Source organism: Artibeus jamaicensis, unplaced genomic scaffold (assembly GCF_021234435.1).
Source record: "Artibeus jamaicensis isolate MK-2021 breed Jamaican fruit bat unplaced genomic scaffold, CSHL_Jam_final contig_1803, whole genome shotgun sequence".
NCBI classification, from domain to species: domain Eukaryota; kingdom Metazoa; phylum Chordata; class Mammalia; order Chiroptera; family Phyllostomidae; genus Artibeus; species Artibeus jamaicensis.
Window position 1 is genome coordinate 3409173 of NW_026521356.1, and position 25366 is coordinate 3434538.

General features: G+C 38.3%; 1 protein-coding gene across 2 annotated transcripts in view; it reads left to right on the forward strand.

Annotated features, from left to right (window-relative positions):
* The window catches only part of BTBD9 (BTB domain containing 9), a 463365-nt gene that overhangs the window by 370826 nt on the left and 67173 nt on the right, over nt 1–25366 (forward strand). For both annotated transcript variants that reach the window (XM_037146205.2, XM_053671066.1), the window contains exon 9: nt 14982–15089. In XM_037146205.2, the coding sequence (XP_037002100.1) occupies nt 14982–15089 (108 nt within the window). The remainder of the gene's footprint in view (nt 1–14981; nt 15090–25366) is intronic.

Here is a 25366-nt window from a genome sequence, read left to right on the forward strand (position 1 = left end):
GATTACCTCAGTTTAAGATTCCCCATAAGTAGTGTGGGGTCTGAACCAATGCTCAGCTCCCCAGCAGAGCCAGGAAGAGACACCCATATAACATCTGGCTGTGAAAATCAGCAGGAATTCTGTCTGCCAGGGAGAGATAGCAGTCTGCTAGAAACCCCAGAGTCTTCTTAAAGGCTCAGCACTTGACATCTCATTTGCAGCCACTCATTCACCCTGGGCTCTGGTGGAGGGAGGGCAGAGTGGATGAGAGTCATGTGAGAAGAGAGCTGAAAGGACAGCTGTCAGGGTCCCCCTGTGCCGAGTCCTTCACCCACACGGTAGGCACCATCTTTCTTGGGTGGAGTACTCCCCTCCTTACAGCATCAGCCTTGGGGGAATGCAACAGTCCTGCCCTCTGAACTCCCTGTCACCCAACCCTGAGGAGTTCATGCCCTGCAGAGGAGTCAGCTGCCTAGATCAGAGTTTAGAGGTCTGGGCAAACTCAGGGGTTATCAGTTACTGAGTGTGTTGTTGTGGAAAGATGGGGGCCATTCCTTCCACCACTACCATTAGCTTGACCAGCGCTATCCCCTCACAGGAGATCTACTAGCCCCACCCTCCAGGCTACTACCAGTCCAACCCTCCCAGCTCCAGGTATCCCCATCCTACTGAGCTTGGGCTCCCCAGACGACATGGACAGAATCTAGGACAGACTAAGTTATGTAGCACTGTGGTAGGGAATATTCCCCCCCACCATCTCAGAGGAGATCCACGAGCCCCACCCTCCTGACTTCCAGCATGCCTGCTCTGCTGACCTTGGGCTTTCCTTGTGGTTCAAGCAGAATCTGGGAGAGACTGAATTATGTGGCTATAGGATAAGGGCCATTTTTCCCTTGCATACTAGACTGATGCAGAGCCCTTCCTTCACATGGTCAAATTATGGCTTCTTTGGGCCTGACAAAATTTGCTGGCCTCACCCTGACGACCCCATGAGACCCTGCCTCACCACAAAGATCTGTGGGCACCTGGCGGGTGGCAGCTAGACTTGATATCCCCTGGGACTTTTGCTGAGTAACCTCAGACCTAGCATTAGCACTGAGTTTGAACCTATATTAATCTGGTGGACACCACTCATCACTACCTGGTGACTCACTGAGGACCTACCTCATGCAACTTGAGTACTTCCAGAGGATCATTCAGTGATTGAGCCTAACAGGCAGCCAACAGGTAGAGGCAGGCAGAGGCAGATCATAGGGTGCCTTGGGCCTTTTGCTGACTTGCCCCCAAATTCAGTGCTGGTGGAGACTGGCCTTGATGCACAGCTTGCTCCTTCCAGTGCGCACCTGGGCCAAGCTTAGGCAGCCACTGACTGTGGGCCATTTGTAGTTCTAAACAGGTTGCGTAGGGCCAGTCACAACCAGTATCTAACATGGACCTGCAGCAGAGTCCCCTCCAACAGGCCCCAGAACCAACACCTAGTGATGAGCTTCAGGCAGCATCAGAGCAGGATCCAATTAGCTTTACAAGCAGCATATGTAGTGAGAGATCTCGGCAGGCACCAACTCTACTGAGGTGAATTCCATTTTGTGTGGTCATCATCTGTGCCACAGCTCATACACTGTGGTTGGGGTTGATCCATAGAGTCAGCCAGCCTGAGGGTTGACCTCAAATACAAATGGGACAATAGTAATCAAGATGCAATTACAGTAGGAGGGTGCATATAACCTACACAAGGGACATTCCTAGAGCACCCAGCTCAGGTGATCAAGGAGACTGTGTCACTGGGTCCAACAGTATACCTCCTGTATAAGGCCACCCTTCCAAGACTGGGAGAAATAGCAGATACAACTAATCATAAACACAAACACAAAGAGGCATCCAAAATGGAGAGACAAAGAAACTTGCCCCCATTGAAAGAACAGAAGAAAACTACCCCCCCAAAAAAATTAAATTAAATGGAGTCAAACAATCTACCAAATATAGAGTTAAAAAATGGTTATAAAGATGCTTTTGAACTTAGTGAGAATTTTAATAGCATAAAAAAGGACATAGAAACCATAAAAAGAACCAGTCAGAAATGAAGAGTACAATATCTGAAATGAAGAATACACTAGAAAGAATAAATAGTATATTGGATGAAGCAGGGGAATGAATCAGCAATTTGGAAGACAAGATAGTAGGAAAAAACCAGAGCAGCCAAAAGAAAAAGAATTTTAAAAAATGAGGATGGTTTAAGGGACCTTTGTGACAACATGAAACCTAACAACATCCACACCATAGGGGCACTGGAAGGAGGAGAAAGAGAACAAGGGATCGAGAACCTATTTGAATAAATGATGACTAAAATCTTCCTTAACCTAGTGAAGGAAAAAGACATACAAGTCCAGAAAGTAACTAGGGTCCCAAACAAGATGAACCCAAAGAGACCCATACCAAACACATTGTATTTAAAATGTCAAAGGCTGAAGAGAAAGAATGAATCTTAAAAGCAGCAAGAGAAAGACAGTTTGCTACAAGGGAGCTCCCATAAGACTATCACCTGATTTCTCAGCAGAAACATTTCAGACCAAAAGGGATTGGCACAAAATACTCAAAGTAATGAAAAGCAAGGACCTACAACCAAGACTGCTTTACCCAAAAGGCTATAATTTAAAATGGAAACAAAAATAAAGAGCTTTCCAGATAAGAAAAGGCTAAGGGAGTTCATTGCCACCAAACCAGAAATGTTAAAGAATCTTCTGTGAGAACAATAAATAGAATAAATACATACCTAGCAATAATCACTTTAAATGCAAATGGATTACATCATCCAATCAAAAGACACAGGCTACCTGAATGGATAAGAAAACAAGACCCATATGTATGCTCTCTATAGGAGACCCTCCTGAGAATGAAAGATGTACTCAGACTAAAAGTAAAGGAACAGAAAAAGATATTTCATACAAATAGAAATGAAAATCAAAGCTGGGGTAAGAATACTTATATCAGACAAAAGAGACCTTAAAACAAAGGCTACAATAATAGACAAAGGAGGACACTATATAATGATAAAGGGATCAATCCAACAAGAGGCTATAAACTTTGTAAACATTTATGCATCCAATAGGAGCACCTAAACATATAAAGTAAATCTTGATGGACATAGAGAGGTTGACAGTGATATAATCACAGCAGGGTTTTTTAACACCCCATTGACATCAATGGATAAGTCTTCCAGACAGAAAATCAACATGGAGACAGCACTAGAACAGATGGTTTTAATTGATTTTTTCAAAGCATTTTACTCCAAAGCAGCAGAACATACCATATTTTGACATGTGGACACTTTTTGCCCACATTTTTTAGGAAAAATAAGCATGGGCATTATTCATGCATAGTACTAATTCTGTACCTATATAAATGTTTTTTTTAATTATTTTATGTTTATGCATTAAAAGTATAACTCTAGAAAGCAATAATGATATCCATATGCAAAATAATACCCTGGAATATGATAACCAGTTTTGTTTCTAAATATAAATAATTGAATTAAAAAATTAAAAGATTTTTTTCCTGAAAGTTTGGGCCAAAAACGTGGGTGCACATTATACATAGCAAAATATGGTACATTCTTTTCAACTGCACATGGAACATTTTCTAAGATAGACCACATATGAGGAACAAAACAAGTCTCTACATTTAAGAAGATTAAAATCACATTAAGCATCTTCTCTGGCCTTAATAGAAATCAGTCACAAGAAAAAAACTGAAAAACACACAAACACATGGAAGCTAAATAACATGTTACTAAACAGTGAGTGGGTTAACAATGAAATCAAAGAAGAAATCAAATGATATCTTGAAATGGTCCTGGCTGGGTGGTTCAGTTGGTTGCAGCAACTTCACATATGGCAGCATGTTGCAGGTTCAACGCCCTTTCGGGACACAGGTTTGATGCTTAGTCTGGGTGCATATGGGATGCAACGGATCAAAGTTTCTCTCTCACATCATTGTTTCTCTCTCTCTCTGTCTCTCCCCATTTCTCTCTATCTCTGCACCCCCCCTCTAAAATCAATAAACATATCTTTAGGTGAGGATTTTAAAAAAAATATTATTGAAACAAATGAAATTGGGTACATCTGTAATAGTGTAAACAATAAAAATAATGTTAACAAAGACAAAGAAAAAAGAAAATGAAAACAAAACAACCCAAAAGCATGGGACACAGCAAAAGCAGTCATAAGAGGGGAGCTCCTAGCATTATAGGCCTATCTCAAGGAACAAGAAAATCTCAAACAATCTAACTTTGCACTTTAAAGGAACTAGAAAAAGAACACTAAACAAAGCCAAAAGTGAGTAGAAGAGAGGAAATAATAAAGATCAAGCAGAAATAAGTGAAATAGAATCATATATATGTATGACATATATATATATATATGTATGTGTATATATATATATAAAGAAGTCAATAAAACCAAGAGCTGGCTCTTTGAAAAGATAAACAAAATTGACAAATCTTTATTCAGACTCATCAAGGAAAAGAGAGGACCCAAATAAACAAAATCAGAAATGAAAGAGGAAAAGTAAAAAGTGACACCATAGAAATACAAAAGAATGTAAGAAAATATTACATATAACTATATGCCACCAAATTGGACAATGTGGATGAAATGATAAATTCCTAGAAACATACAATTTTGAAAACTGAATCAGGAAGAATCAGTAAATATAATTAAACCAATTACAACTAATGAAATTGAAGCAGTATAGGAAAAACTCTCAACAAACAAAAGTCCTTGACTGGATGCCTTAACAGGGAAATTTTACCAAACATTCAAAGAAGTACCACCTATACTTGTCAAACTCTTCCAAAAATCTTAGGAGAGAGAACCCCCAAATTATTTTCACAAGGCCAGCATTATCCTAACTCTAAAACCAGATAAAGACTACAAAGAAAACAATTATAGGTCAGTATTCCTGATGAACATAGATGCTAAAATTCAACAAAATATAAGCAAACCAGATCCAGCAAGACATTTAAAACATCATACAACATGATCAAATGGGCTTTATTCCAGGGATGCAAGGTGCGTACAAAATCTTCAAATAAATAAATGTGATACACCGCATAAACAATGAAGGATAAAAACCACATGATCATATCAATGGATGCAGAAAGGGCATTTGATAAAATCTATTAATGATAAAAACACTCTGCAAAGTGGGAATAGAAGGAACATACCTCAGCATATTAAAGGCCATATGTGACAAACCCACAGCCAACAGCATACTCAATGGGCTAAAACTGAAAGTGTTCTTCTTAATATCAGGAACAAGACAGGCATGTCTGCTTTCACCAGATTTATTTAACATGATACCGAAAGTCCTAGCCACAGCAATCAGTCAAGAAGAAGAAATAAACAACATCCAAATTGGAAAGAAAAAAGGAAAATTGAAAAGTAGGAGGATAGAAAATGAATATCTAGAAATCAGTTGTATTTTTATGTTGCCAGTAACCAACTAACAGAAAAGGAAACTAAGAAAAAAAACGTATAAAATTGCATCCAAAAAATAATAATCACTGTTGCTATCTAGGGCCTTTTGTGGTTCCATATAATTTTTTCAAGTATTTGTTCTAGTGCAGTGAAATACATTATTGGAATCTTGATAGGAATTGTGTTGAATCTATAGGTTGCTTTGGGTAGTAAGGGCATTTTAATGATGTTAATTCTTCCTGTCTACGAACATGGTATGTGCTTCCCATTATTTGTATCTCTCCAGCTTCTATCTCCAGTGTCTTAAAATTTTGAGAACAGGTCTTTTACATTCTTGATTAGGTTTATTCCTAGGTATTTTATTCTTTTTGAAGCAATTGTAAATGGGATTGTTTTCTTAATTTCCCTTTCTGTTAGTTTGTTATTGGCATATTAGAATGCAGCTGAGTTCTGGATATTAATTTTGTATCCTGCTACTTTGCTGAATTAATTTATCAGTTATAGCAGTTTCTTGGTAAAATCCTTAGGGTTCTCTATGTACAGTACCATGTCATCTGAAAATAAAGACAGTTTTACTTTTTTTCTTTCCAATTTGGATGCTCTTTATGTCTTCTTGTTTGATTGCTGTGTCTAGGACTTCCAGTACTATGTTACATAAGAGAGGTGAAAGCACACCCCTGTCTTGTTCCTGATCTTAAGAAAAATACTTCGTTTTAGCCTATTGAGTGTGATGCTGGCAGTGGGTTTGTCATAGATGGCCTTTATTATGTTTGGTATGTTCTCTCTACTTCAACTTTGCTGAGAGCTTTTATCATAAATGGATGCTAGATTTTATCAAATGTTCTCTCTGCATCCGTTGATATGATCATGTGGTTTTTATCCTTCATTTTGTTTTATGTGGTGAATCACATTTATCAATTTGCAAATGTTGTACCAACCTTGCATTTCTGGAATAAATCACACTTGATCATGGTATAACATCTTTTTGATGCATTGCTGTATTCAATTTGCTGATATTTTGTTGAGGATTTTAGCGTGTATATTCGTCAGGATATTGTTTTATAGTTTTCTTTTTTTGTAGTGTTTTTATCTGGTTTTAGAATTAGGAAGACACTGGCCTTGTGAAATGAGATTGGGAGGCTTCCCTTCTTTTGAATTTTTTCTAATAGTTTGAGAAGGAGTGGCATTAGTTCTTCTTGGAATGTTTGGTAAAACCTTCAGTCCAGGGCTTTTCTTTGTCGGGAATTTTTTGATTACTGCTTCAGTTTCATTTGGCGCAATCTGTCTTCAGATTCTCTGATCCTTCCTGATTTAGTTTTGGAAGATTGTATGTTTCCAGGAATTTATCCATTTCATCCAGGTTGTCCAGTTTGTTAGCATATAGTTTTTCATAATATCTTAGCATAATCCTTTGTATTTCTTTAGTGTCAGTTGTTATTTCTCCTCCTTCATTTCTTATTTTATTTATTTGGGTCCTCTCTCTCTTTTTTCTTGATGAGTCTGGTTAAAAGTTTGTCGATCTTGTTCATCTTTTCAAAGAACCAGCTCTTGGATTCACTGATTTTTTTATATCTTTTTTTAGACTCCATTTTGTTTATTTCTGCTCTGAGCTTTATTATTTACTTCCTTCTACTCACTTTGTGCTTTGTTTGTTGTTCTTTTTCAAGTTTCTTTAAGTGTAAAGTTAGATAGTTTATTTGAGTGTTTTTTTTTTTGTTTTTTGAGATAGGCCTATAATGCTATGAATTTTGCTCCTAGGATTGCTTTCTCTGTGTCCCACAGATTTTAGATTGTTGTGATCTCATTTTCATATGTTTCAAGGCATCCATTGATTTCTTCCTTGATCTCTTTGTTGGCCCATTCATTGTTTAATACCATGTTATTTAGCATCCATATCTTTATGTGTTATTTAGTGTTCTTCTTGTGATTTCTAGTTTCATAGCACTGTGGTTGGAGAAGATGGTTGATATAATTTCAATCTTAAATTTATTGAGACTTATTTTGTTTGCTAACATGTGATCTATCCTAGAAATATTTCATGTGCACTTGAAAGATATCTATATTCTGCTGCTTTGAGGTGAAAAGCTCTGAAGATATCAATTAAATCCATTTGATCTAGTGTATAGTTTAAGGCTGCTGTCTCCGTGTTGATTTTCTGTCTGGAAAATCTACCCATTGACGTCAGTGGGATGTTAAAATACCTGACAATGACTCTATTTCTGTTTATCTCTCCCTTTATGTCCTTCAATGTTTGTTTTACATATTTAGGTGCTTCTGTGGTGGGTGCATAAATGTCTATTAGGGTTATATCCTCTTGTTGGATTCTTTTATTATTATGTAGTGCCCTTCTTTGTCTCTTACTATAGCCTTTGTTTTAAAATCTCTTTTGTCTGATATAAGTACTGCTGCCCCAGCTGTTTTTCATTTCCATTTGCATGAAGTATCTTGCACTATCCCTTTATTTTAGCCTGTGTATATCTTTCACTTTGAGGTGGGTCTCTCGGAGGCAGCATACAGGGTCTAGAAGAAGTGACGTCTGCTTGAGTGTGATTGGTAGGGTCACAATATGGGCCTAATAATTTATAGTTTTAATTTGAACATTGACACTAAAATTTTATATGGTGTACTTGAGTGTGATATTGTAATGTTACAGAATTACATGCTCATGATTTTGTAATAAAAGATTTTATAATAAAAGGGCCATTATTTGTGCCAGACCCTGTGTATATGGGCCTTGTTTTCTTATCCATTCACCTACCCTGTGTCTTTTAGTTGGAACATTTAAACCATTTTCATATAAGGTGATTATTGATAGGTATATATTCAGTGCTATTTTATTGTTAGGTTGACCTCAGTTTTTTTTTTCTCTTCTTCTTCTTAAAGCAAGCCCTTTAACATCTGTTGCAGTACTGGTTTGATGTACATTACCTACTATAAAACAATAGTATAAGGTCATAGTAATCAAAACAGCTTGGTACTGGCATAAAAACAGACACATAGATCAATGGAACAGAATAGAGAGCTCAGAAATGAACCCACACCTTTACAGTCAATTAATATTTGATAAAGAAAGGGAGAACACACAGTGGGCTAAAGATAGTCTATTCAATAAACACTGTTGAGAAAACTGGTCAGGTATGTGTAGAAAAATTAAACTAGACCACCTTCTTATACCACACACAAGAATAAGTTTGAAATGTTTTAAAGATTTTAATGTTAGACCCAAAACCATAAAAATCATAGAAGAAAACATGGGCAACAAATTTGGACATTACTCATAGCAATATTTTATGAAATATATCTTCTTAGGCAAGGGAAACAAAAGAAAAAATAAACAAATGCTACTACATCAAATTAAAAAATTTTTGCACAGCAAAAGAAAACATCAACAAAATAAAAGAAAACCGAGAAAATGGGAGAACATATCCGCCAATACATCTGATAATCGGTTAACATCCCAAATTCATCAAACACTTACAAAGCTCAACACCAAAAACATAATGCAATTAAAAAATGGGCAAAGGAACTGAGTAGACACTTCTCCAAAGAAGACATACAGATGACCAACAGACGTATAAAAAGATGTTCAACATCACTAATCATCAGAGAAATGAAAATTAAAACCACAGTTATAGCCCTGGCCAGTGTGGCTCAGTGGCTTGAGTGCCAGCCTGAGAACCAAAGGATTACCAGTTGGATTCTCAGTCAGGGCACATGCCTGGGTTGGGGCCAGGTCCCCAGTGGGGGTGCATGAGAGGTAACCACACATTGACGGTTCTCTCCCTCTTTTTCTCCCTCCATTCCCCTCTGTATAAAAATAAATAAACCTTTTAAAAAAAACCCACACACAATTAGATATCATCTTATACCTGTCAGAATGGCTGTCATCAATAAATCAACAAACAAGAAGTGCTGGCAAGAATGTGGAGAAAGAGGAACCCTTTTGCAGTGTTGCTGGGAATGCAGACTGGTGCTGCCACTGTGGAAAACAGTATGGAGGTCCTACGAAAATTAAAATTGGATCTGTCTTTTGACCCTGCAATCCTACTTTGGGAATATATATGGAGGAACTGAAAACACTAATTTAAAAGAGCATAAGCACCCCTATGTTCACTAAAGTGTTATTCACAACTGCCAAGATATGGAAGCAGCCCAAATGTCCATTAGTAGATGAATGGATAAAACTACTATGGGACATTTACCCAATGGAATATTACTCAGCCATAAAGAAGAAAATTTTATCCTTTGCAACAGTATGGATGGACCTGGAGAACATTATGCTAGGTGCAATAAGCCAGTCAGAGAAAGACAAGTACCATATGATTCCACTCATATGTGGAATCTTAAGAACAAACAACTAACAAGCAAATTAGAAACAAACTTATAGATAGAGAGCAGAATGACTGCTGATGGGGGAGAGTAGAGGGTGGTGGGATTGAGCAAAAAGAAAACAAACTCATGGACATGGACAACAATTTGGTGATTGTGAGGGGGTGAGGAGGCTGTAAGGGGACTAAAATGGTAATGGAAAAAATACAATAGAAAAAAATTTAAAAAGTAATAAAATACCTAGGAATAAATTCAACCAAGGATGTAAAAGACCTGAACTTGGAAATTTATAAGACACTGAGGAGAGAAATTGGAGAGGATACAGATAAGTGGAAGCACATACCATACTCATGGATAGAAAGAGTTAAAATCATTAAAACATTCACACTACCTGTAGATTCAACACAATCCCTATTAAAATATCAATGACATATTTCGCAGATATAGAACAAACATTTCAAAAACGTATATGAAACCATAAAAACCCCGAATAGTGGCAGCAATTTTGAGAAAGAAGAACAGAGTAGGAGAGATCACAATACCTAATATCAAACTATATTAGAAGGCCACAGTAGTCAAAAGAGTATAGTACTAGCATAAGAACAGACACATAGATCAATGGAACAGAATAGAGCCCAGAAATAAACCCAAGTCTCTATGGTCAATTAATATTTGACAAAGGGGGCAGCAACATAAAAAGGAGTAAAAATAGCCTCTTCAACAAACAGTATTGGGAGATCTGGACAGCTACGTGCAAAAAAATGAAACTCAACCACCAACTTACACCATGTACAGAAATAAACTCAAGATGGATAAAAGACTTAAATATAAGTCATAACACCATAAATGTCCTAGAGGAGGACATAGGGAGGAAAATGTCAGATATTGTCCCGTAGAGCAATGAACATAAAGGAAAGAATAAATAAATGGCACTTCACCAAAATAAAAAGCTTCTGCATGGCTAAAGAAACCATCAGCAAAATGAAAATGGAACCAACTGTATGGGAAAACATATTTGCAGAAGACACTTTGGACAAGGGTTTGATCTCCAAAATATATAAAAACTCACGCAACTCCACTTCAGGAAGACAAACAACCCAGTTAAAAATTGGGTAAAAGACTTGAACAGACCCTTCTCCAAGGAGGACACACAGAGGGCCCAGAGACATATGAAAGGATGCTCAGCAACATTGCCCATCAGAGAGATGCAAATTAAAAGCACAATGAGATACCACTTCACACCAGTCAGAATGGCCATCATAAACAAATCAATAAACAAGTGTTGGAGAGGATATAGAGAAAAGGGAACCCTAGTACAGTGTTGGAGGGAATGCAGACTAGTGCAGCCACTGTGGAAAACAGTATGGAATTTCCTCAGAAAACTAAAAATGGAACTGCCTTTTGACCCACCAATTCCACTGCTGGGATTATACTCTAAGAATCCTGAAACACCAATTCAAAAGAACCTATGCACCCCAATATTCACAGCAGTACAATTTACAATAGCCAAGTGTTGGAAGCAACCTATGTGCCCATCAGTAAATGAGTGGATCAAAAAATGGTGGTACATTTACACAATGGAATATACTACACAGCAGAAAGAAAGAAGGAACTCCTACTCTTTGTGACAGCATGGATGGAACTGGAGAGCATTATGCTAAGTGAAATAAGCCAGGTGATGAGGGACAAATACCATATGATCTCACCATTAAAAGGAACCTAATCAACAAAACAAGCAAGCAAAATATAACCAGAGACACTGAAATTAAGAACAATCTGACAGTAACCATAGGGGAGATGGGAGAGGATAATGAGGGGAAAAAGGGGGAAGGGTTGTCAAAGAAAATGTACAAAGGACACATGGACAAAGCCAAAAAGGGCTATTATCAAGGGTAGGAGGTGGGGATGGCTGGGGTGGGTGGAGAGTGGTGGGGGAAAAATGAAGATAACTATACTTGAAAAAAAAGAACTCGCAAGATAAAAAAATATATTTTTTTAAAGATTTTATTTATATATCTTTAGAAGGGAAGGAAAGGGGAGAGGGAGAGAAATACCAATGTATGGTTGCCTCTCGTGCGTCCCCTACTGGGAACTGGCCTGCAACCCAGGCATGTGCCCTGATTGGGAATCATACCATGGTTGTTTGGTTTGCAGGCCCTCATTCAATCCACTGAGCTACAGCAGCCAGGCTAAAAAAATATATATTTTTAAACAGTTCATAATACCCAAAGCAATCTATAGATTCAACACAATTCCTATGAAGATACCAAATGGCATATTTCACAGAACTAGAACAAATATTCCAAAAATGTATATAGAACCACAAAAGACCTTGAATATCCATAACAATCCTGAGAAAGAACAAAGTTGGAAAAAATATGCTACCTTATATTAAACTATACTACAAGGCCCTAGTAATCAAAACAGCATAGTACTGCCCTGACCAGTGTGGCTCAGTTGTTTGCTTATTGTCCCACAAAGCAAAAAGTCACTGGTTTGATTCCTGATCAGGGCACATTCATGGGTTGTGGGTTTGTCCCCTGTTGGGGCGCATACAATAGGCAACCAATCAATGTTTCTTACATTGCTATTTCTCTCCCTCATTTGTTTCCTCCATTCCCCTCTTTCTCTAAAAAGAAATTGAATCTTTTAAAAACAGCATGGTACTGGCTTAAAAACAAACATATAGATTAGTGGAACAGAATAGACAGTCTGAAAATAAACCCACACCTTTATGGTCAGTTAATATTTGACAAAGGAGGCAAGAACATAAAATGTAGTAAAGACAGTCTGTTCAATAAGTAGTGTTGAGAAAATTGGACAGATACATGCAAAAAAGTAGATAGACCACCTTCATACACCATACATAAGAATAAACTCAAAATGTATTAAAGACTCAAATGTTAGACTTAAAACCATAAAATCTTAGAAGAAAATATTGGCAGTAAAATATCAGACTTTTCTCATAGCATTATTTTTTCTGATATATCTCCTCCACAAGGGAAACAAAAGAAAAAATGAAATAGAACTACAGCAAGCTAATTTTGGCACAGCAAAGGAATCATCCAAATGAAAAGAGAACCCACTGAATGGGAGAACATATTCTCCAATACATCTGATAATGGGTTAATATACAAAATTTATAAACTACTTACAAAACTCAACACCAAAAAACAAACAGTTGGATTAAAAAATGGGGAAAGGACCTGAATAGACACTTTTCCAGAGAGAGTATACGTATAGCCAATAGGCATATAAAAAGATGTTCAATGTCACTAATCATCAGAGATATACAAATTAAAACCACAATGTCAGAATGGCTACCATTAATAAAGTAACACACAACAAGTGCTGGAGAGGATTTGGAGAAAAGGGAACCTTAGTGCACTGTTGGTTGGAAGGCAGATTGATTCAGCCACTGTTGGAAACTTTTCCTCAAAAAATTAAAAATGGACCTATCTTATGACCTAACAATTTCATTTCTGGAGATATAGTTGAAGAAACCCAAAATAGTAATTTGAAAGAATAAATGCACCCCTATGTTCATTGCAAGATTTGGAAGCTGACCAAGTGCCCACCAGTAGATGAGTGGATAAAAAAGGCTGTGGTACATTTACACAGTGGAATACTCCTCAGCAAAAAAAAAAAAAAAGAGAAGGAAATCTTATCTTTTACAACAGCATAGATGGACTTGGAGGGGCTTATGCTAAGGGAAATAAGCTAGTCAGAGAAAGACAAGTGCCATATGATTTCACTTATATGTGGAATCTAATGAACAAAATAAACTAACAATAGAAAAAGACTCATAGATACAGAGAACAGACCGACAGCTGTCAAGTGTGGGGGAGGGTTGGGAGGCTGGGTGAAAAGGTGAAGGAATTAAGCAAAAAAACCAAACTCACAGACACAGACAACTGTATGGGAGGGAAAGAGGGGGCAAGTAGAAGAGGGTAAAAGTTTGATAAGTGGTGATGGAAGGAGACTTGTCTTTTGGCGGTGAACACACAGTACACTATATAAGAGATATAGAATTGTACACTTAAAACCTATGTAATTGTATTAACCAGTGTCATCCAGTAAATTCAATAAAAATTTAAAAATAAATAAATAAAAAGAAAAACCCATAAGACATAGGTACTGCCTTCAGGGAACTCACTAGCTTTCTAGTTGGTGGAGGAAACAAATATGCATGAGCAGCTTTAATAAAACAGTAGAGTAGACATTGTGTCAGAAGGAGTAATGAGGCTGGGATAGTAGAAAACAGTGAGTCCCCACCATTGTGGCAATGCCAGGCAGAACATTGGACTATAGTCTGATCCTGTATTGCAATGCTTGAGTTCTTTTTTTTAATTCTATTTTTTAAATTGAGGAATAATATAGATACAGTGTACAGATTTTAAAGTATAGCTCGATGAATATTTTCATATAACTGCCACTCAGATCACAATCAGCACATTTCTGATGTCCCAGAGGTTCCCTTACAGCCTGTCCTAGTCATTGCCACCCCATGAGACAACTGCTGTTCTCATTTCCATCACCATATATACATTTTATCTCTTTTGAGCTTTGTGGACATGGAATCATGTATCTTAGGTTCTTATCTGGGCTAAAAGGGGGGCAGGGGATAAGAATAACAGGACCAGATAAGCAATTTTTAAATAATAGGAAAGTTTTACTAATGAATGTGTTTTCCTGTATGTCCAAATCAGATAATCTTACCAAAGAGCTGCAAACAGAGAGTTTGGTAATAATGACAAGGAACCTGAACGTGATAATTAGGTTATTGTGACACTACCAATTAATTAGAAAGCACAGATCCCCCTATAAACAGTGCTCTCAGGATATTACCTTCAGTCGGCATAGCCAGCCAAGGAATTAGGGAGAAGATTTGCTGACATCTTTTCCCTGATAAACGAGTCAGAAGAGCTTTGCCACTTGAGGGACAGAGACTGGCTGGGTTTGGGTGAGTTGTGAAATAAAGTCCTAAAGAGACAAACCTCCTGCTGCAGATTGACTCTACCTTCTCTCATCAAACTTTTGTTTGGGGTTTATTGGTACTTACTTCCTCCTGTCCCAAAAGTATGGTGGGGCGAAGGCAGCAGGAGGAGGGAGAGAGGCATGATCCCTTCATGCTTGCAGCCTAAGGAAAATAGCCAGTTAGAACATTTCACAGCATTCTTATGTTTTCCCTTTATTCAGGTTGTTGCTTTGGGACTGTGATGATCGCAGCTACAGCTACTACATTGAGGTTTCCACCAATCAGCAGCAATGGACCATGGTGGCTGACAGAACTAAAGTCTCCTGCAAGTAAGTGACGTCCTTTGAGGAATTTATTCCAACTTAAAGACAGTCTTTCCAATGCATTCAGAAGGTCCAAAGGAAGATTCATAGAATCACCAAATTTTATCTTATTTAGAATTTGAAAACATTCTGATAATCACTTCAGTTTTGACTATTAAGTACTTAGATGAGATTTTACATTATAAGACCAAACAAGCTCTCCTTATTTTGTGATTCGAACTTGATTTTTGAAGATGGCAGGCACCTAAACAGGGTGGAAAAAGTATTTTCCATCTGCAATTCTGTCTTGTGTCCTCCCCCACATCCCAACACTACCCCTTTAGGACTTGTTTCTTCCTTAGAGAATTTTGCTGATGCAATACACACTTTAGTAGTTATTCTGGGACTCTATCCTATTCTCCACCCTCATGCCATTCTCAGGGGTAGCTTTTAATATTTATCTCATCTCTGTGTTAGCTACACTGTTATTCAAACTAAGAAAAGCTTGTACCTTGGGTTTTTTATAGGCGAATGAAGCATTTTGTTCATGGGGTATTGGGTCTGTTTGAGCTTAACCTGGTTGTGGGGAAAGCCAGGAGGAAGGGTTCTGCTAGTTCTGACCATAGGGTCATGCCTAGGATGAATATGTACATGTGTATATACCTATGTAGCTACTACCCAGATCAAAATTAGTATCTGGAGGGTTCCCTCATACTCTTTTCCAGCCATTACATGAGAAGAACACAGCACTTTTCAGTGTAGAGGCAGATTCTCTGAAAGGCAAGATAAAGCAAACAGCTGAGATTTTTAAAAATTGAGATAATGATGCCCAAGCCATAAATTTCACCCTTTTAAACCATACAGTTCTGTGGTTTTTAGTATATTCTCCATGTAACCACTACCATGTAACATTGTAAAACATTTTTATCACCCCCAAAAGAAACCTACCCGTCAGCAGTCTCTCCATTTTCCTCCAGCTCCTTCAGCCTCCAACAGTCTACTTTCTGTTTCTATGGATTTGTATATTCTGGATTGTTCATATATTTGGAGTCATAGTAAGTGATCTTTTGTTCCCAGCTTCTTTCACATAGTGTAATTTTTTTCCAGGTTCATTTATGTTACAGCATGTATCAGCAGTTCATTCCTTTTAATAACTGAATAATATTTCATCATATGAAAATATATATGTATATATCATACTTTATCCATTTATCAGTTGATGAACATTTGAATTATTTCGCTTTTAAGCTAATGTGCTGCTTTGAACATTCCCATACAAGTTTTTGTGTGAATATCTGTTTTTAGTTCTCTTGGGTATATACCTAGAATTGGAGTAGAATTGAAAGGTGACATGGTAACTATGTTTAAATTCCTTTAGGAACTGCCAAACTTCTCCACAACTGCTACACCATTTTGCATTTCCACCAGCAATGTGTGAAGATTCCAATTTCTCCACATTCTTTCCAGTACTTGTCATTGTCTATCTTCTTGTTCATAGCCATCCTAGTGGAAACGAAGTAGCATCTTACTATGTTTCGATTTGTATTTTATTGATGGCTAATGATGTTGAACATCTTTTCATGTACTGTTTGGCCAAGATTTTATAATTGCATTAATGATGGCTTGTTTGATGCAATGTCTGACACCTTCACCATTATCATAGTGTTATCATGTGGCATGTTTATATTGGTTAGGGTAATACTTGCTACTGTAACAAATAGTGACTTCAACGTTTCAATGGCTTAACACAATAGTTCATTTCTCAGTCATGTAACAGTCATTATGGGCATTCGTTTGTCATGTGGCTGTTCTCCACAGGTGATGGAGGAGAGCCCAGGCATCATCTTTCCTGTGGCTCCGCCATCACTTGGGGCCTTATCAGCATCACCTGTGTGTAACTGGCAGCTGGGGAAAGAACAGAAGGAAGGTATATCTGGTTGGTTCTGAACAGCCTGGGCCTGGGCTTTGTGAACACCCCTTCCACTTGCATTACCCCAGAGAGAAGTCGTCAGTTAACGCAGTCACACTAGTAGGGCTGGGAAATATGATCAGTTCCTGGCTGGGCAGTGACTTCTCATTGAGGCACAATCTCATAGCCATCTCTGACATAGCAGAAGAAAACTAACAATTATGTAATAATTAGTATTCTAGTACTTTACGTATTTTATCTTATTTTGTCCTGAATACAAAACACCTTGTGGGATATTGTCTCCATTTTAAAAGGAGAAAATGAAAGCTTCTTTCTACTGTATTGCATTGCCTCCTAGCATTAGTTTAAAAAAAAAAAAACACTAAACCAAGATAGATGATGAAAACTAGTAAATGAGGGGGTTTGTTTCCAAGCTCCCAGAACTCTTTTTATATAAGAGGAAGGCCTGCAAGGCCCACGAGCAGTAGCCCATTCATCTTTCCAGAGTCATTACTTATTGGCTGTACAGCTCACAGGCCAGATCCTCTGCTTCCTCAGGGCTTGTCGTCTTTTACGCATCTCACTGGTCTCCATCACCCATCTCACTGGTCTCCATCACCCATCTCGTCATTTCATGTATTATAAATTGGATTCCTTACTTCTTTCTCTTATGATCCCCTGTTGAAGGTGTTCTACAATGTGGTTTTTTAAAATAAGAATTAGCTGACTAATTCTGTACCTACTGATTAGGTACATACATAACTATTTTATATTTACTTAAGTGTTTTTTCTTGATTCAAGAATTCATTCATTCATTAGACCCTTTCCTAGTAGGTTTGCATTAAGTTATCAACATCTTTTTTTCTTTTTTCTTTTCTCTTTCCATTAGCTGATGGATGTAAATAATTTATATGTTTTTAACTTTGTATGCTAGCACTGAGATGCTACAGCAGTGTTTTATAAGTTAATAAATAAATAATATATGAAGAGAACAAGAGTAGTAGCAAGAAGTCAGGTGCCTGTCAACCCTCCAGGAATCACTGGAACCGAATGTTGTGATTTTATGTTTACAGGCATAACCTCAGTCTACTGTGTCTCCCATTTTTGTGTTAAGTCTTAAGAATTATAATAGAAGATATGCAGATCTGATTTAAAAAAAGAAAGCCTTTCCTATTTAGTATACTCCAAAGGAGTCTATTAGCTCCAAGTATTGTAGCTTGCTTTTAATTGAAATAAAGAATGTGAGTCATGTTATAAATAAAATTCTATAGGATCTTTATAGATCACAGCTCTGCCTCCTGATAAGCAAGACATAATGTGAGGGCAGATTGTTACGGTCCCTCTGAAAAATCCCTAGGGAATGAGCGGCTCCAGTGTTCCCTGTAAGTCCTTCTGCTCTTTGGGGGTTGGCGTGTGTGCGTTCCTGTATTAGTACCTTAAGTTCTTTGCTTTTAGAGTAAAGGCTCATTTTCTGTTATAGAGAACTCTGTTTTTATATTGAATGATTTTGGTTTTCCCCAGCATTATTGAGATATAATTAATATATAACACTGTGTAAGTTCAGGATATACAATGTAATGATTTCATATATGTATGTATTAAAAACGATTACCACAGTAAGTTTAGCTCACATATCCATCTCTTAGCACTTTCGATTACTATTTAGAATTGTCATTGTAATCACGATGCTGAACATCACCTCCCCAGGACTTCTCTTCTAACTGGAGGTTTGTACCTCTTGACCACTTTCATCTATTTCCTTACCCCATCCCATTGCCCCTGGCAACCACTTATCTTTTCTGTTTCTTTGAGTTCATTTTTGTTTGTTTGTTTAGAGTCCACATATAAGTCCAAATTTGGTATTTGTTTTTTCTTTCTGATTTATTTCACTTAGCATAATGCCCTCAAGGTTTATCTATGTTGTCTCAAGTGTATTGACTGACTTTATAAAATTACATTTTACCTCCCCTTTTTGTACATAATCTAATCCTGTACCCTTTAGCCTTATTTCAAAAAACCTCACTTTCCAATTTTTTATTCATTTTCTGCAGTTTCTAAATCATTGAATCCTAAGTCTGTATCAATACAGTAAGATATAGACATCAGTTTTTTAATTATCAGTGTAAAGCATGCACATGGAAAATTAATTTAAACAATAGAAAACATGTAAGTGAAAAGTAAAATTTTACCTTCCCATCTTCTGTTCCATTCCTCAGAAGCAACTGCTTATTTATGCGTTCTCTGGTTGATTCTTATATGTGCCCTGACTGGGAAGCACATTCCCAACCTTGGCGCACTGGGATGATGCTCGAACCAGATGAACTACCCATCCTGCCCGAACTACCCATCTGAGTCACACAAATAAGGGCAGTACCCCTTATTTTTGTTAGTTTAGGTTTTTTTGTTGTCGTTCTGCTATTACTTACCTGTTAAAATTAAACAATATACTGAAACCTCTGTTTTTTGATACATCAGTTGTGGACAGGATTTCTTGACTGCTTTCTATGTTAATAAAGAAATTTCCATCCCTTCATTTCTCTGTCTCTCCCCATCTTCTATTAACTATCCTGCCACATTGACATCATAAATATTTATGATACTGATTTTTCTGTTCTGTAACTTACAGTTATATCTTCTATGTGTTAAGTATAAATCGATCCTAAAAAGGAAAAGCTACTGAGAACTCAGTATAATAACATGACCACATAAACATTGTTCACTACAGGTCTGTAGCGAGGGAAATATTCAATGTCGCTGAAATTATACCCCTCTTGGAAGAACTGTACTGTGTTCAGATCAAGTACATTTGATTTTCTTACAAGTGCTCAGAATTATTCCACAAATGATAAATAAAAAGCTTTATCTCCAGCTCTTTGTTTTTCTGGAGTTCCTAGTTGCTTTTCTTTTCCTTGTTTTAGAAGCTTCTGTTTGGTCACTGTTTCATTTTTTAACAGACTGCTTCTTAGGCCTACTCTCTAGCTGTGATCTTAAAATTTCTTTTTCTTTTGTATCTAGGTTGGTTCCACTGTTTCTTGGATTTTCTTTTGTAGAATGTGGATAAAAGGTTAATAACAAAACCCTTTTTTCCTTTGTAGGAGACATTGACCTGGGACCCAGTTGGTTACCTTTTAGATCTGTCCCCTGGACATGTGATAGGTGTGCAGTGTCAGCTGCACATCAGGCACTATCGTTTATGATAAAAATTACCTGTGATAGATGAATGCACCTGGCCTGGAAGGACTAAATATTTACTTGAAAGCCATAGCTTTTGATTTTCTGAGTACGCTGGCTTTTGTGACTAGGTGTTACAAACTCTGTCCAGCAGAGTCCGCCTGTTGAGGTTGACGAGGAGAATCAGTGCACAGACGACGACAATCCTGTGTGGAAAAGGGGAACAGGCACGACTACTCTCTCAAGGGGAGAGTGCCTATGGTGCCTCGGCCACTCCCTCAAGAGGGGAGCATGCTGACCCTTGCCTAGACAGGCTTTTATTGTTTTCCTGGGGTCTTACATCATAGAAAGATTTATCATCTATCACATAGAACATTATTGTCTACATTTTAGGTACAATCGAGGAAATAAAAATAACCTGCAGAGGGGGATGGCAATGAGCTCATTAGCTCTGTCCTTGGGAGAGCTCACACAGGCTTTGGAAGTTACCTTGAGGATAAACAATATACATTTGTTGCTTTAGACCAGGGTGAGGGAGTTTTAGCAAGAGCAAGCCATAACAGTCTGTAAGTATTTTCTAGGCCTGATTCCCACGGGAAAACTCAGTTTGAAGATCTGGCTCCTGCCCACCACTTCACATCTGTAGGTTTTCCATACACAGCTGAGTCACATTTGCCAGGCCAAGACAAACCGGTCCCCTACAACTAGGCATGTCCATCATGAAAATTCTGGGATCTATGTTTATGGATCTATTACAAGAGATAATAATTTATTTAAAATATGAGGCTTCTAAGCCTAAGTGGCTCCACACCTGCCCAGTGTGTTTCATACACTCTCACCTGAGTTGTCCCCTGCATGGCAGCAGCAATAACTCCTCTACAGCTGTGTGGACCACGACAAGGACTGCCCGTTGAGGTCAGATGCCTGCTGCTACCCTCGTGCCATGCTGTAGTCTATTCTCTCTGCTGGGTGACTCTGAAGTCAAATACGATTTTGTAGGTCTTTGTTAAGGAGATCCCTCATGGGCATTACATACAGAAAATCTATAGGTGGTTTTTTTTAGAAAGGGTATGTGGAAAGCAAATTTTCAGAATTTTGCATGTCTGAAACATAGTTTGTATATAGAATTCAGTTCCTTCAGAATTTGAAAGCTTGGATTTATTGCCATCTAGCATCTAACATTGCTGATGAGAAATCTGATAAATCTGATTCTTATTCATTTTAATAATTTATTTTTTCCAATAGAATCCTTTAGGATCTTCTCATTATCCTTGGAGTTCTTAAATTTCACAGTGATATGGCTGTATGTGGGTTCATCCTGTCCACTTTGCTTCAAAATGGAAATCTGCCCAGTTTCCCTCAGATTTATGAATATTTCATCTACCTGCCATTTTCCAGAAATTCACCAAAATCTTGATTTGCTAATATCCTTCCCTCCAGTTTGTAACACCTTTATGAATATTGTCCCTTTGTATTTCTTTGATGTCACTTCACTGGGTTCCCAGGAGGGGAGAAAGGTTAATGTGCCTGCAGTGTTGGCCGTCTTGAACTTGAACTTCCTAAAGCTCTGCTGCATGGGCTGTTGATACTCCCTTGACCCAAATCCTTTCTGTTTCCTTCTTTATGCCCGGCTGCACTTCACCCATGATACGTAGTTGTCTTGTTTCCTGCCAGTGTATGTTTCCTTAGCATATTGACCTCATTTGTGTTCATTTTAAACTGTTTCGTCATTTTGTTATGGTCCCATTGACTAGTACTTCTGCCTGCCGAAATGTTAATGATCTCAGATATCAACTGCCCAAGAATGACCTTGGAAAACATTTTGGCAAATATAAATGATTATATGTAATGAATTAGATAATACTGAAATTTTTCTTTCCATTTGAGAATTCTGTGGTCAGGTTAATAGAATTGCCTGGTATTTCCAGCTTTTAGTTTAATTTTCTCACAAACCGTGTGTCTCCCTGCTAGATATACTATCCAGACTTCCTTTTGTATCCAACCTAAGTGTTCATTGAAAAGGATGTAAAGAGTTTTTAATAACTTAAGAAAATACATATATAATAAGATTTTTTAAAACAAAGGTACAAAATTATAGAAGTAGAAGTATTATCACAAGTAACAAATAAAATTATGGAAAAAGACAGTCAGAAGGAAATATGCCAAAATGTTAATAATGACTGCTTTTGTGTATTGGGATTATGGACTTATTTCTAGTTTTCTACATTTTTGACAATTTACATGTAAAATCAAAAAGGAAACTTTATTTGAAAGAGAGTTTTTTGTCTTGCTGCAGACATAAATGTCTTATATTTATTTGTCCTTGCCAGAGGAGCATATGCTGGCAGAGGGGCACAGTTTATTCACAGTCAGCAGTTCATTAAAGAAATTCAGTAAGTGCCATCCATAGCAATATTCTGGTAGCTTTTCAGAACCTGGAAGCCACTCACACCGAGCACAGGCTGTGCTGCCCTGAAAAGGACTCCCGTGCTTCTCCCCTTGGGCCTCTTGGAGCCCAGTTCCCCGAGAGCACCTCTTCTGCTCGCCCTTCTCCGGCCTTCAGCAGTCCGTTTCCACATGGGTTTCCCCTTCAGAGGAGCCCGGCCTCCTCGAGAACTCGGAGCATCATCGTGGATCAGGCAGTTTCTAAGTGTAGACAGTTTCTAACTTTAGGTGATTTCTGACTTTAGACAGCCTCCTAACTTTAGACGGTTGCTCCACTGTACGTGAGGAGCCCTCGGACCATCTCTGTGTCACCTGGAAAGGCCTCTGTGGGGTCAGCTTGTTTGCTCCCTGGTCTTTGGCGTGACGACACTCACATCTGAAAAGCAGTGTGTCTCCCTCACTGATATACTGTCATTTAGTCCTGGGGAAGTTCAACATTCGGTTCCGGGGTCTGTTTCTGTAGCTGGTTCTAATCACCATTCACCAGGAATCTTAGGACGAGGAGCCGTGTTTCTTTCTCTGAGTGCCTCACTGGTTGAGGACGATGAGATAAATTAAAGGTGGAGATTTACAGCCTCAGTAAACTCTTCCAAAGTGTAGCAGGATTGAAAAACAGCACATTTAAATCTAAACTATTTACCTTGCCTGTGATTTTCTGCATCTTTTTTTGTATCGTTAGTGATAAAGTTGAAAAAGCTTTCCTTCTGCCAGTGTTGTTTCTTAGCCTGACACTTAACACAAGTCTCGGGTTGGTTCTGGGAGGTCACTGCTAAGCGTGTGACCTGGGGGTTGTGTGCAGAGGGCTTGGGGTCACTAATGTGATGCACTAAAATGAAAGTGGGTTTTCAAGGAGGAAATGTCTTCATCAGTGAGACTGCTGATGAGAAGTTCATATTCAGTGCCAAGTTTTCATCTCCAGGACAGGATTGTAGCTCTTGACTGTCACAGTCCTGCACTGAAATATGACTGCCTCTTGCAAGTCTCTGCTTTGGTAACAGACGGGCTGCTCTCCTCCCTGTGAGGTCGGAGGAGTGCGCTCGCTTGTTCTTTCTTGAACTGCGAGCCAATTAATGGGCTCTGGTTGTGTAATTGCCACTTTTAAAATGCTTGGGGAGATTTTTTTTCCCTTTTCATATTTAATTACATTTTTCTATATAGCATCTGACAGCAATGAAAAAAGCAGGACGTGTTCTTTCCTATGTTTTATTTTTAAAGGGCAAACATTGGTGTTAATTTTGTCAAAAAGTTGAAAACTTGAATGATAAAAGAACATGTACCTGTAAGAGGTTGGCAGAAAATGAAGATGAAAAATAACAGCATTTAGATCTCTCTCTCTCTCTCTCACACACACACACACACACACGACAAGTCGGACACTAGGCAGACCCCTGTGTTAATGCTGATATCAAAGCCTGCCCTGTAGAAGGCATTTGTCAGTAAGACCAGACTTGGAGACACCTGTTAATCAAACTGTTGCTTATGGGGTAATGAAGTACCAGGAGTAGATGAATATTTTGCTGTAGAAAACATCACTAAGGAGTCAGTCACTCATACCTGTGCATCTAGACAAGGGGCTTATCTTCTATATTGCAGAAAGGTTTTATGCAAAAATTTACTCATATATTGGAAGCCATGTGGAAAGTAGATTTTGAGGCTAAGTGTGTGAACTGAGTTGTAAAGGCAGAGCTATCAGCAGGTCCTGTCAGCCACCAGTGGAGAGGTTCCTCCCACCGGAACATCTGACAGATGAAGGAGCTGGAAGGAAATGAAGTTTCCCTCAGCCAGCAAGTGATTGGGAGGGAGAAGCTGAGAGCTCCTTCCCTCTGCCTTGCTCAATCCAGGAGCCACGTCACTCTGTGAGGATAATAACTTTTTCTAAGCCTGTCATACATAAAATGAAGCATGTCTCAGTAAAACTTTCTCAGTGAGCTGTGTGAGCACATTAAAATGTACATGGTCAGAAGGTTTTTCTTGTTATGGAAAAAACTTTCATATTAATATTATATTCATAATGATAAAAATCAAGACCACACTAGTCCAACTATCATCATCTTTCCCTTCTCTATTCCACTCTGTTAACTGCTACCTCACATTCTCTTTACACCCTCTTCACGTTTACTTATTGTAGCCAGAGTAGCATTTTTGAAGCATAGCTCTGGTATTATACCGCTTAGAACCCTTTCACTATTAATGGTTCTCTAGGTGAAGACCAGCATTCTTTACCTGGCCTGGGGTGCCTCACAGTCTGGCCCCATCCTGCCTTTCCTTCCCTTCCTACATCACTCTCCCTGTTCACCTCAGCCTGGCTTCCCCTCACCTCCCTCCACGCATCATGCCGCACCTTCCCACAGAGCCTTTGCACATGCCATGGCCTCTGTCTGAAGCCCTGCACTCTGCCATTTGTCTGGTCAAACTCCGTTATTCTTTGGGATTTCCTTGAGCTAGTTGCTCAGGAAAATCTGCCCTGACCACCCATCTCAATCAGATTACTTTGTTATTCCTTCTCACTGAACTGAACTACTTCCCTTCACAGCTCCCATCACAGTTTGCAACGACCCTGTCCTTAGTGTGGTTATATTGTGTAACTCTTTTTCTTCCCCACTAGACTGTAGGCTCGTGAGAGCAGGGATTAGATCTGTTTTACCCACACTTATCCGTGATAGCCTAGCAAGGACCTAACACTTGCATTGTCTGAGTGAACTAATCAATGAGTGCTACCACTCTGTCTCCAGTCATGTGTACATGTTGGCTTCATAGTACTGGTGCTCTCTGGGACTGT